Source organism: Drosophila biarmipes, unplaced genomic scaffold (genome assembly GCF_025231255.1).
Source record: "Drosophila biarmipes strain raj3 unplaced genomic scaffold, RU_DBia_V1.1 ptg000019l, whole genome shotgun sequence".
Classification (NCBI taxonomy): Eukaryota; Metazoa; Arthropoda; class Insecta; order Diptera; family Drosophilidae; genus Drosophila; species Drosophila biarmipes.
Window position 1 is genome coordinate 4,477,951 of NW_026114537.1, and position 14,713 is coordinate 4,492,663.

Genomic DNA, 14,713 nt, shown 5'->3' on the forward strand with positions numbered 1-14,713 from the left:
ATGTGATGACAATCCTTATTAACTTAATTTTTAGACTGTGAAGTACCTCAAAACACATATCGAAATTGTGTGAATATAAATTGCGGCTGTGATAATGGTACCTGTGATAATAGTTTTATTTTCGCGTGTGTAACTGAGTCTGATGTATTTAAATCAATGTAACTAATTAAGTCAAATGCAACTGGAGTCGATGACATAAACCCAAAATTTATAAAGATAATATTGACAAAAAAAATTACCATTCATAACTTTTATAAATAATTCTGCCTTGACACAATCAATATTTCCCGACTCTTGGAAATAAGCAACAATAATACCAACCATAAAATCTGCAAATGAGTATAGGCCAATTTTAGTCCTACTATATCTGTCAAAAGTCTTCCAACGTCTTATTGCTAATCAGATGACGAATTATTTAAAAGCTAACAACATTCTAACTCAGGCAATCGGGGTTCCGTTTTGGCAGAAGCTGTACAACAGCTATAATTAAAATATCTTAAGACATCTGGGTAAAAATGGATACTGACAACGTAACATTTTTGACTCATTTAGATTATAGCAAAGCATTTGACACGGTAAGTCACAAAGTTCTTTGTATTAAGCTATCTATCTTTATCTATGTAATTTCTCGCGTGCATCAGTGCTACTAATTTCCTCTTATTTTTGCAATCGTGGGCAGTCGGTTTTCGTAAATAATGTGTATTCGTGTGCCTCAAGGATCCGTCCTAGGTCCATTACTGTTTTCAGTGTATGTACATAAATAATTTACCTAGTAACATGTCGAACTATGAGGTACATATGTATGCTGATGATGTTCAAATGTATTTAAGGCGTCCTATGTCTAAATGTCTTGTTGTAGGTAAAAGAGGGATAGCTACCGATATATTGCAAAAATTAACCATTAATTTGGGTCCTAACTGAAATTAATCTAGGATTTACGTTTAATCAAACATTTGGGAAAACATCTCATTTTAGTTGCACTTAATCTAGAATTTACGTTTAATTAGACATTGACTTGGAATGATCACATTAATAAACTTAGAATACTTAGAAACTAATACTTGACCAAAGAATTCTTACCGACCAAAATAAATGAGACAATTCCAAAAATGTACCTCATACCGAAACTTTTCTAAGGAATAGAGGTGTGCAGTGACTGCAGCTCCGTAGGTCAGCGCAAGCTGCAGGTAGCGTGCAATAATGTGGCAAGATATATTTATAATAGACAAAGCTGACCATATAAGTGACGTTACAATTAAAATTGTATTTGCTACTCCATTAAATTATAAGCAGACAAGAGCCGTCGTATCTTTATGAAAAACTCACTTTTAGTTTTTAGAAGAACTAGAAATATAATAAGCCTTAAGTATAAGTATCTATGCACAAGAAGCCAGTTGTATATGCTGTTCGCACTTGAAACCAACTGCTACACATTATCAAGGCAATTAGTCACGAAACTCAATTAAAAATGCCATGGAAGACTATAAATTTATATATAAAAATGATAATTAAAAATGAACAAAGAAAGGAAGTAAAGTATACCCTTGCTGTTATAAAAAATAATCGATAATTTTATGAAATCCAATTCGAAATTCTAAAAAATATAAAAATGTATATTCTGAATGTTATAAGATAATATGTCAAAAGCCCCAAAGCTATAATTTGTTTCACATTATTTCCCACCAATTATCCGATCGTTTCTATGACAGCTATATATATATAGTCGTCTGTTTTTGATAAAATTTAATTCAAAATTCAGAACTAATTTACAAACGTTATATCCAAGCTTAGAAATATATGTTAAAAAACACGAAAGATATAATTTTTTTTTAATTTCTTCCCCGATAGTTTCTATGGAGGCTATAAGATATAGTTGTGCGATCCGGCTGGTTCCAACTTATACATATACTACCTGCAATAGAAAGAAGAGTTTTGGGAAAGTTTCAGCCCGATAGCTTTAAAACTGAGAGACTAGTTTGCGTAGAAACGGACGGACTGACGGACATGGCTAGATCGACTCGTCCTGTGACGCTGATCAAGAAGTTTGCGTTGCAAACTTCTGACTGAAATCTGCAAGGGTATAAAAATTAAAATTTTATAGGTAAAATAAGCAAATTAAAAATTAAAACAAATAAGAATAAATAAAATTAAATATTTAAAAGTAAATTTTTTTTTAAATAATAATAATGAAAAAACTGAATTGTATTTGTTAAGATTAGTAATTATTTCCATATAAGTTAAAATCAAATTTTACAATTGTGACTAGCGCCTTCATTTATAAGTATACTACATGCTTGTAGTGCCCATCACAAAAAAAATGTTTTCTGAAATATTATGTTTTCGGCAATATATATCTTTTGACTTAACATAAAGTTGTCCACACTCACCATAACGCACACAAGCCGCTTAAAACTGCGGTGTCCACAGTTTTAATTGTATATAAATTTCAACTTAAACGTCACTACCTTGTCACTACCAATCGATTGACTTCGAAGAAATGCCTCTTGCATTTATCGATCTCCTTTTTGCTCCATTTAGATAGTTAACTAATCGTTCATCCTTGCTAGCCACTTCGATATTTATTTATTATTTTATTAATTAAAATCTGGCATTGTTATGACAGAAAGTAAGCAGACCACATATGAAAAAATACCTAATTAACAAATATTTAGGTTTGTTCAATAGCTTAATTCACAATTAGAAATCGTTGTCAAACGTCAAAAAGTTGAATCTGCTATCCTTTTTGGAGAAGGAAGTATTAGGAACAGTAAAGACTCACCAGATCACAGAAGCAAATTAAACAAATTCTAACTAACGAAATTTCTAACGAAGCTCGCGCCACAGCGTAACGATCTCTAGTCGACACCGCAACTGCCATTTGCTTTGCAACGAGAAAATTGTACCTAATCAAATTATTATTCACATTGTCATTAAACTTGGTCGCGATAAGGAGAACAACTTAGTTACGACTCCTTTCCTTTATAAAATACTTTCTCAGATGCTTTGATTAGACGTTTTTAACAACTAGCCACTTTTGAAAACGAGATGACCTCTTTATACATAGTGGTACTTTGCCACACCCACAAACGCTTTAAACGTTTAAATAGGGTCTGCCGCCCACATAACATATACTGAAATAGCGGGTAGGCGGCCCTTAAAAATATCGCTTTGCTGCTTAAGTATCTCCATTTGGTTTTGCTTCCTAAAGCTGAGTAACGGGTATCTGATAGTCGAGGCACGCGACTATAGCGTTCTTCCTTGTTTAAATCAGCAAATCAACGCCAAAAGGTTGCTTTTTCAATTTGAATATCTATTTTTCTATATCCAATCTATACCGAATTGACTCCATTTTTATACACTTCACTTATAAAGTTAAGGGTATAAGTTGGAAAACACTTTTACTTTCAATAAATGTAAATAAATATATAACATATAAGGAGGGAATTGCAATATGCTCCCATGTTATACCCTTGCAGAGGGTATAATGATTTCAGTCAGAAGTTTGCAACGCAGTGAAGGAGACGTTTCCGACCCCATAAAGTATATTTATTCTTGATCAGCGTCACAAGACGAGTCGATCTATTCATGTCCGTCTTTCCGTCCGTCTGTCCGTCCGTCTGTCCGTCCGTTTCTACGCAAACTAGTCTTTCAGTTTTAAAGCTATCGGGCTGAAACTCTCCCAAAACTCTTCTTTCTATTGCAGGTAGTATGTAAGTCGGAACCAGCCGGATCGGACAACTATAGCTTATAGCTTCCATAGGACCATATACCATATAGCTTTCTAAGCTTGCATATAACTTTATTAAATTAAATCTGAATTCCCATAGGAACAATCGGAAAATTAGTGGTAAAATAATATTGAAAAATTATATCTTTGAAGTTTTTTAACTTATAACCTCCTACGCTTGGAAATAACATTTTATAATTAGTTCTGCATTTTGAATTAAATTTTAAAAATTAGTCGTAAATTATTATAAATTATAAATTATATCTTTGGTGTTTTTTGACATATAACCTTATAAGCTTGAAAATAAAATTTTTTTATTAGTTCTGAATTTCGAATTAAATTTGATTAAAATCGGACGACTATATGATATAGGTGTCATAGGAACGATCGGATAATTTGTGGGAAATAATAGGAAACATATTATAGCTTTGGGGCTTTTTGACTTATTATCTTATAATATTGGGAATATAAATTTTTATATTTTTAAGAACTTCAAATTCAATTTAATAAAATTATTGATTATTTTTTATAACTTCAAGGGTATACAAAGTTCGGCTTGCCGAAGTTAACTTCCTTTCTTGTTTATTGTATCATTTGTTTTAATCCAAATGTTCCCAGCATTTCACGTATTTTAATGAAACGTCCGATTTGAATCATTTGAGGCTTGTAGGTGAGATCAATAATAGGAACACAATATTATTTAAAGTTTACCAAAATAATAAATAATGTGGGTGCTAGTCGTTTTTAATGTCGTTTGTGGGCCTTAGACTGGGCGTGATCCCTGCTGAAATAAAATTTCGCTGCGCAGTAAGCCCAAGAATCTGGATAAAAAGTTTAAATAGTCTATATCTTATAGATCTTTCCGAGTTTTCAGCGTTGATACGGACTGACGGACATGACACTGATCAAGAATGTATATACCTTACGGGGTCGGAAACGCTTATTCCCTTTTACTCTACGAGTGAAATAGCTAAATGGGAACAAATACCACTACCTAATGCCCAATACCCAGCAAATTTTCTTTCATTATAAAATTTTAATAAAAAGGTGTTCTGACCATTCCTTTTAAACGGGACTTTCATTATGAAATATCATTAAATAAGGTTTTCCATCACTATCTATTCCTTTTACACAATTGTACATATATTTAGAAAGCACTAAACACATTCTGTACACACTCTATTTTAATGCGCATGTAATCTGTACCCAATACTCCACATATATTCAACAAATTAAATAACTTATAAAATTAAATAACTTCAAAATAAAATACACATATATTTATTGCTTGTAGTTTAGCATTGAGCTCGAAATTCTTTAAAACACAAATAAGGAAGTCGTCGACTGCGCAGCTAGGCCGTCGGCTACGCCGACATCAGCGCAGTCGGTACTCATACATGTGAATTTATATAAATCGCGGTGACAATATATCCGCTTATATGAGAGAGTGTGTAATATGCTTATAGCAAAGTCTTAAGAAATTTGTGATATATTGGTCTTTGCTTACAGTGTATCTATCGGTGTGGTCGTGCATGCCAGACCGCCAACTGAACACTTAGGATGCCCATTAAATTCTTTTGCTTGGTGGCGCAAGATGCCGCAAGTAATCGCTAGGAAGCACTAGAAAAAAAAACATTTTTTCTAGAAACATATCCTAATCCCTCTTTTGTTTTATTGAAATCCTTTGAATCCTCTTCTTTTTAATCTGTTTGCAAAATATTTTAATAGCTGGTAGATATAAACTAGATTCGTCGGAATGTATAAAGTATATGTACTATATTCTTGATAAGGATTACTAGTCGAGTTGATCTAACCATATTCGACCGTCTATGCATCTGTCCGTCCGTTTGTCTGTCCGTATAAACGCTGAGATCTCCCTTTTTCTTTCTTTAGCCAAGTAACGGGTACCTAATAGTCGAAGCACTTGACTATAGCGTTCATCCTAGTTTTTCTTCTATTACATTAAATCTTGCCTGTAGGTTCTTGACCCTGATGACCCTAATTTGGACCTGTTTCCACCAGAGCCATTGCTTGTTAGAAGGCGGGAACGCATAAGCGCAGTCAAAGAATTTGTATATCAGCGGCTTGGCCTGCATTACCACCGCCGGCTTCGCAAGAACTTGAAAATTGTTAAGCCCAAGCCTGCATACAATGTAAGGAAGTTTAATCTCATCCGCTACGTTTTTCCTGAGAAAGTACTTGTTCCAGACGGTCACGTCCCAGTTGAGGAAATGGAGGTTTTGGACGCCACCAAGGTCAATACAACTCTGGAGTATGTCAATCTAAAGCAGAAGCTGGCCCAGTCCAAGCACCAAAAAAAAAAAATGGCCCGTATGCAGCTACTCGGCCTGCCTTGCATTGAAAAGGAGCAGCTAAGGGCGGCTGATCCCTGTCTGGAGGTCGAGGAGGAGATGGATGTCGATTGGGTGCCCACTCCAGAACCTCCGTACAATGAGGGTGAAAGTCACCACCGAAAGGCGGGCGGAAACAACCGACCGGTAAATGGACTACATTTACAGGCGGCATGCCAGAAAAGCGTCGGCCGCGGGCGGTCATTCGCCGGTATGGAGTCGCAACCGGCACGGTGGCGTGGGAATATGCCGGCACCCAAGACTAGGGAGAAGACCCTGACAATACACCCGAGACGAAAGCGCGATTATGCTACAGAGCGCATTCCATCTGCAATTTTCAATGAAGTGCTGCGAAATTCTCCATTGCCGCTTCTGGAGCAACCAGAACCTGAGAAGCTCCGCTGTTCTAATTTAAGGACCAAGAAACGCCCTTACACAGAAATATTTGAGGCCAGACACCACCACGATCATTGGGCCCCGACTCAGGTGAAAAATGTGCACGTTCAGTATCAGCCGAAGACCGTGCTTCCCGAGATTACAAAGGTGGCTAAAAAGGTGCGGAAACCGGTGGTCAAATTTGAGAAGGCTAACCCGCCCAGCAGCAAGTACGTCGACAAGGATCTGACCATGCCCAGCTACGACCTTAGCCATATGATATCAAAGCATTTGGCTACAACCCGCATTGATAGTAAAGAGGCCACCGGTGAAATAGTGCCTAACTTTTGTCGACCATACGATTTCGTTTATCACTCGGGGGATCCCAATGAGCTTGCCAAAATAGACTTTCCGGGTCGCAAACAGTATCTGGAAATGCTGCGTGACCCACAAGAGGCCATTTACGAGGCCAAGGACATTGACGCTGGGAAAGAACGCCTATTAGTAGATCATCGTGAAGTGGTGGCGGAACTTGAGGAGGATCTTAAAAGCATTGAAAATTGCCTTAGCTCGTTGAGCAGCTCCAAGTGCACTGATCTGTCTAACGACAGCGGCAGCTACATGGTAATCGAGGATAAGACTAAGTTGCCACTGGATTACATACGCAAACCACTGGTACCATTTGAAGAGATGCGCCGAGCACGGTTCCACGCAGCGGTTATTGACGTAAACGCCGAGGACGAAGATCCCTACCGCATGCTGCCGTTTTCGGGGCAGCACAAAGAGCAGGCCGATATGCTAGGTCCCATGGATTCGTTTTTTACCTTTAGCACTCGCTTGCGAAACAGCTTGCGGCTGCGACTGGAGGTGCCCGTACCGGACGTTCGCAGGACCTTGCTTGGTCCTGGCAGCCGCAAGTACTACGGGGCGGTGATTACCGATCTCGACGAGAACTACGTTGAGGAGTTAAAGAGCCGCGCTACCGTTAATGCCTTTAAGTTCAAAACCAGCATTCGATTGCTTAAGGATGCCATGCGCTTAAAGTACGAGTCTCTTTTAATTCAAGGACAAATGGTGCGCACTAAGATATACGATCGCATGAACGAGCGGCACTGGGTGGACATGAAAAATACCAAGAATTTGTACGAGGCATTGTTCGTCAAATGGAAGAAGAAGGAGTACAACGCGGCCATGACGATGGTGTACCAAGTGAAGTCGTATTACGAGACCACCGATAAACTCAAGCAGGAGTACCGGGATTTAGAACGCGAATTGATGATGCTTAACATGGATATTGTTTTTATTGAGGGCCATTGGATCCGATGCATTATGCTGCAGAATTTTCACTATCTAATGGGGGACCAGGATTGGCGAGCAGAGCACGATTGGATACATCTGGTCCCGAAAAGTAGGCACCGCGGCAGTATTCAGGCCCAAGTTAAAGAGGAGCAATGCCCGGAGCAAGAAGCTGAGGAAATGGATGTGAATGAAGAGGACTTCGAACTGGAGCCATACGACGTTTCGATCTCGAAGCGAAGTATCGTCAACATTCGGGTACGCGACAAGGACGATGCCTGGGCCATCCGCGCCTTCTACTATGAAATATACATGCAAAAGTTTCCTCCAATCTTGCAGGTCTTTCCTGACGCAGAGTCTTTCTTGCAGGGCGTTGAGAGCCTTAAGAATAAAACATTTATGCTGCTTCTGGAAATGCACTTCACACTGTCCATTCACACCGAGGTGCAGGGCCGACAGGAGACTTTTATAGATTGGTGCATCAAAGACCTCAAGGAAAAGCAAGATTACGTTGCTCGCAAGTCAGCAAAGAAATATTTTATGGAGGATCGCGCAAGGGAGATGGAGGAGAGGGTCCACCAATACCTTGGAGAGCCCATCGAGGAGACTATTGCTGACGAGGACTTTAACAAGCATCGCGCCGTATTGGCAGAGGTGTGGCGCCGCGTGGTTCCAGACTCGGTTCGCGGTACCAGCGATGTCCTTCCAAGAGCTGCTGATATGGTAGCCGCCATTAGCGACGTAGTCATGGAGATCCTTTCAAAGTTCGAAAACGTTCACATTGAGAAGGTCCGGTCCGTGGAAGCCACGCTGCGAAAAAGACGTCGGTACAGGGAAAAACTCTCTTACCAGGCTTATCAGGTGGAGCGCCGCATTGACATGGAGATGAAGAAGGTACAACGCAACCTAGAGCCGCGTTCTAAGAAGCCGAAACGAGTGGGGCGCCTGCCAAGGCTTTACCTCAAAAGGAAGGCCATTCCGGAGGAAAGAGAAGTGCTTGTAATCTCTGAGAATACGAAGAACTTTGTGCGGGCTTTTAGGGAGGACGGTTACCCCGGTGACCAAATTACTCACACCTCCTTATTGACAGTTGACAATATGCAGGAGCAGATAGTGCCCTTCTATTTTGACCACTTCCTGAAAATCAACGGGTATACGCCGAATTACAACTTTAGAACAAACGTAGATTTGCGTGATGGATCAGAATTCAATCGCCTGAAAGTACGTGAAGTTCTACCAGATGTCTTGGCCAGACTAGAAACTTGGGAGACAATGCACAAGAAGATTATGGAGGAAAACATCCAGAGAAACCCGAAGATGTATGAGAATGTAATTTAGCAGCAGCGATATTATTTCGATTGTAGTTGTACCGTTTTAATATATTAAATTTTCAGTTTTTTTTGTATCAATAATTTAATAATTACAAAAATATTGGTTATTTTTTTTATTTATTTACTTCAAAGCTACTAGAATATTTAAAAAAAATGAATTCAGAAGGCAAAGAGAGAGACAGCTAGAGTTTTTTTTTTTTTATGTGTCAACTCCTTCAATATACTCACTTGTTGAGTTGTTCCCTTGCCCTTCCCTCCCTTGATCCCTAGCTCGCTCGCCTTACTGCGCACCTGCTTAATTGTGTACTTGTATTGCAGCTTATTGTTGTCTTGCTATATTTTCACTTGGCCTGCTGGTCTCCAAACCCTCAGGTTGGATTTAAAATTTGCTTTACCTAAAAGATTACATTATAGTGAGAATTTAAATAAAGGTAAGCACAGAGTCGAAACTTTTGTTCTTTTTCCGGAAATATCTGTCCATTTTTAAGCTGCCTATTTTATTCATGGCCAAATTAAGTAGGTCTTTTTTGCGAATACTACGGTTACTATTTCTCTGCAATATTTTTAGGTGACCACAAACATACTACATACAAAAATTCAGGAAGTTGTTTTTAAAGTTATTCAAATTTTAGAAGTGGATGCGTCGCGTTAAACTTACTGTAAATATTGCAAATTTTACTTACATTCGAAAATTGAACCATCGTTGCGCACATGGTCACAAAAAAAGAAGATCAAAACGCCTTACAATTTCCACATACAAACAAAAAGTTTGTGCGCAGTTTTTCTTAAGCTTTACATTTCGGAAAGTCTTTTTACAAAGCTCAGCTCATTTTAGTAGTACCAATTGGACATCGAAAATATGGGAAAGTAAACTTGGAACAACCGAGGATGACGAAATTTTATTCTGTGCTTTAGATTAAAATCAATAGTTAACAATTATAATAAAAAAAAAAAATCATAATTGTAATACAATATTAAACTTATTGATGATTACCATTTAACAGTTTTTATTGTCCTTTTTGAAAATGTAAAAAAAAAATAAAATAGGAAGGAACATTGCCATTAGTTCCTTTTAATCGGCGTAGAATTGAATTTCGATGATTTCGTTTAGAAATTAATAATAAATCTAAATAACTTCAGCAAAGAAAAAGGTGGAACGTTATGGTCGAGTAGTGTGGGCGTCGCAGATTGCGACATGCTCGCAACTAATTTGATCTGCGCAGAAAGCCAAAGATTTTGAATTTTAACTCTGTATCCTTAATAATTTCCGAAATATCAGCATTTATATTAATGATTTTTTGTTGTGATCGACCCGTTACACATCTAAGGAGAGTGCGAGTGAGATGAAGATATTCAGCAAACCGCATAATCTACATTTTGTACACCCGTAATTAATTTTAAAAGCTGAGGTGTATTTTGTTTTTTTACATATGTAAATAAGTTTACTTTTTTTATAAACGGAAATAATTTTTTTACCTTAATTTTAGTACCATATACTCGTATAAGTGATTCTTTGTGAAACGAATCGAGTTTTTCGTTTATGAACTAAATTTATAGGATTTTTAAAAAAATAAAAAAAAATTTATTTGGCAGGTGCGAAGATTTGGCGATGCTTTTTTTTTTGTTAAATTTATTTATATCTTAAGAAACAAAATAAAAATAAATGATCAACATAAACGATATTACTGTTTTTATTTTGATTTTGTTTTTTTTTATGTAATTTTCTTAAAAGATCTTTGCTATATGGTTAGAGGTGTTTTCAGATACTCTATCTATCTATCTATTTATCTACTTTTCTAAAAGTTGACAAATTTCAGTCAATTAAATTTGAAATTGAAAAAATTATAATTTTTCCTACAATGGTTATAAAAGTTATAACCAAATTGTAATCAATATTTTGCATTGTAATCAAATCAGCATTTTTTACTGACGGGTAGTTTTGCTAGATGACGCTCGCCACATGCAAGCATTCTGCCATTTCTTTCTCACTCTCATTAGATTGAGTAACAATTACGTATTAATAGAGTTGATCGACATAAACGATATTACTGTTTTTATTTTGATTTTGTTTTTTCATGTAATTTTCTTAAAAGATCTTTGCTATATGGTTAGAGGTGTTTTTGATTAATATCAGATACTTTATCTATCTATCTATTTATCTACTTTCTAAAAATCGTAAAATTCATGTTGATAACTTTGGTTCAATAATCCATAATCAAACCTCGGCTTAAAAGATTTATCTCAAAAATCTAATTAAGAGAATCATCCAAGAGAGTCGAAAAATAGGATGATGAAATTTGTCAATTAAATTTGAAATTGAAATTTTGCAGAATTGAAATTCTGCTGGTGTTTACAATATCGGCTTGGATGTTTACAGAATCCGTTTGATGCGGAGAGTGTGAAAGTTATCTGGGTGGGAATCTCTTGGCTCAAAGTTGTTTATGAAATGGGCAAGGGCCCCTATGTAATGGGTCATATAACTACCCCCATTCTAAATTGAATCGTCCCAATTCATTGGAACTGATGGGTATAATGAATGTAGCTGATTAGTCAATTCGAAAATTATATTTTCCTCTACAGTATTTTCATTGTCGGGTATATTAGTTTCTGGTTGTATTTCAATGTGAATTTGCCGTGGTTTGAATAATAAGAATTTTCTATATTTAATTAAAAGCTGATAATTAAATATAAAAATGAGCTTATGATCAATATTAATGTAATTGGTATTTGAGTTTAAGTTGAATAAAAGGATTTAATACGTTAATATTATCGAATGAGAGAGAGATCATTTCATAAAATATATTTGGAAATTAAGAAGTCAGTAAATTTTCGTGCAGTGATGTATTCTAATATCTTTTTGTCTACATTAATGTAGTATTTATTATTAATTTTTGTGGTGGCATTAAAGGTTTTTAAATATGACCCACCTAAATGAGTGTCATTAACTGTTTTAACTCCGTTTATAAAAATGGCTACTTCTTGAATTACATCTATATATTTATTTTTTCTCTTATTTTATTACATAAAGATTTTTCTCCATTTAGTAATCTGGTAAAACAAGAATGTGTTTAATGTGCAATAGTTGTTATTATTTTCCGTCTTAAAATTAGATATTACATAAACTTATTTTTACATTTTGCGAAATAATTATTGGTTAAAAATTTTTCATCACTGTGAGAAATGGATCTTGAGTTGTAAACTTTACAACGATTAATAATTATAGGGTATTTAATATATATATAAATAAGATCTTTGTGCAAAGCGATTTTAAATTCAGATATATCCAATAATAACACGTTTTTGTTCATGTTTATAAATTTCCTGTATGTTTAGAGCTAATTAGAATTGTGTTGAAAACATCTATTTTTGCTAATGAGTGCGGTGTTATCTGAGTGGAATTTCTTGATCTTTAAAAGCGGTTTTAAAATCGTCAGATAGAGTTTTTCTTTAAATATTTTGGAATTAATAACGAATCGATCGTTATAAATCATCATGATCTGGTGTTCCTGCTATTCATACCCAAATTGTGCCTAATTCATTAATGCCCCTATTTGATCTAGTGGTTATTATTTGAGAAATAAGTATTTTAATAAATTTTAAATAGTGGGATATTTTCCATTGTAAATTCTGATCGTTATGACTGTTTAAAAATTATGTTTCAAGAGTAATAATTTCTTTATAAAAATTCAGCAAACGAAGGCGGTGTTATCTGAGTGGAATTTCTTGATCTTTAAAAGCGGTTTTAAAATCGTCAGATAGAGTTTTTCTTTAAATATTTTGGAATTAATAACGAATCGATCGTTATAAATCATCATGATCTGGTGTTCCTGCTATTCATACCCAAATTGTGCCTAATTCATTAATGCCCCAATTTAATCTAGTGGTTATTATTTGAGAAATAAGTATTTTAATAAATTTTAAATAGTGGGATATTTTCCATTGTAAATTCTGATCGTTATGACTGTTTAAAAATTATGTTTCAAGAGTAATAATTTCTTTATAAAAATTTAAATAAGTTATAAGTAGATAGGAAACGCGGATTCTGGCACAATTAGCATATAAATAACCCCCGTCACCCCGCCACTCTCATTTGCATATGCGGGTCTTGGCACAATTACCACAAACCATAAATTAACTGATTTTATAAATAAAAAAATCATAAAAATGTCACGATCATGTTCATAAAGAGTATACAGAACCCCTCTCTCCCCCCCCACATGAAACATGACCGATAGTGTTTGGGAATAATGTTTTCTATGACAAGACAAGTTTAGAAATCAAAAGAACCCCAATAAAATAAATCTCACAAGTTAATGATTCTCAGATGAGGGAAATATTTTGAAACCCATATTTTCGTTTCCGCCCCAGAACGTTTTACTGTTAAATTGTCAAAGATTCTCTCCTTTCCACAAAGGTTTATAAAGATATCAGCCAGACTCACAGTCCCGAACGTAGGCCCTTGTCTATTAACTGACCGCATTAAAAGGGACACACGCACAAGTCTGAGGAGCACGCTTATAAATACAATAAATGCACAAAACGTAAAGTGTTCACCATAGTTTGTAGTTTTCAGATCATCTCATTGTTTTGAGAAGGTATTGAATGTGCTGACCGATTATCTGTCCTTTAAATTGCTCGATAAATTGGTAGATTTCCTCATGAAATTTAATTTTTCCAATCTTGTTTTCTTGTAGCTCCTTACACATCTAGCCTAAACTTTAAAATTATGTTTATAAATTATTTTCTCCATCGTTTCAAAAATGTTGTGATGTTTATTGGTTTACCAAATTGCAGTTTTTCTAGATTTTGTATTAAGCAAAGTAAAATCATAAGGGTGTTCTATTACAAACTATTATTCAAGCTAGGATCTTTTTCGAATACAATTCCAATTTCCTTAAGAATAAATTTATTATTATTATCAAAGAAATTTTGAACATCAACCAAAACCGTTTCTTTCTTCATTTTCTTAACTTTAAAAAACTCGTTGAACTAGTCCGTTTAATGGGTTATATTCAACTAAACGATAATGTATAAGTAGACAATATGCTTGGGTATTTTTATGACTTGGTGTCCTGAGTTTTATTGAAATTCTCACATCAATAGGACCAGTTTTCACTGATTCGTTTTGAAATGAAACATCAACCACAGTAATCTACTTTCAGATTATCATTTGGATATGGCTCAGAATTCAAGTAAACTTTCAAGTTTGATAAATTATTTGTAATAAGTTGGAAAAGTATGGAAAATCGTGGTTTTTCGCGGTTAGCCGTGTTCACATTCCAGCTGTGTTGGCTGCCATGCCCCAACTTCGGGTTAACATATGAATCCCAACTCCGGAATGCGATTGGTAGGTTTACACCACTTTTAATAAAATCGTACATCTTAATTTTTGCAAAATTACTCGGAGTTACGTAGGGGATTTCCCACGATATATTCATCATATCCAGTTTAAAAGTTTTTTCATTTCTGGTTTGTTCAAACACATCGCCAAGATTCCTAGTTAGCATCAACACTAGTTCGTGTTTACAATTTAACAAAACTTTTTTATAATCCTCAGTAAATCCCAACAATTTTTTAATGGTACAGAAAAAATGAAGTGGGGTCCCGAAGAAATTTCGAAGTATATACAATTT

General features: G+C 35.5%; 1 protein-coding gene across 2 annotated transcripts in view; it reads left to right on the top strand.

The window, feature by feature from the left end:
• The window catches only part of LOC108035851 (uncharacterized), a 64,534-nt gene extending 55,373 nt beyond the window's left edge, over nucleotides 1–9,161 (top strand). Inside the window, exons 2-3 of one of the 2 annotated variants that reach the window (XM_050890280.1) lie at nucleotides 5,707–5,880; nucleotides 5,936–9,161. In XM_050890280.1, the coding sequence (XP_050746237.1) occupies nucleotides 5,959–9,087 (3,129 nt within the window). In that variant the 5' untranslated portion in view covers nucleotides 5,707–5,880; nucleotides 5,936–5,958 and the 3' untranslated portion in view covers nucleotides 9,088–9,161. Of the gene's footprint in view, nucleotides 1–5,706 lie in introns of both variants that reach the window. The other variant, XM_044091578.2, reaches the window with a different exon arrangement.
• The last annotated feature ends 5,552 nt before the right edge of the window (nucleotides 9,162–14,713 follow it).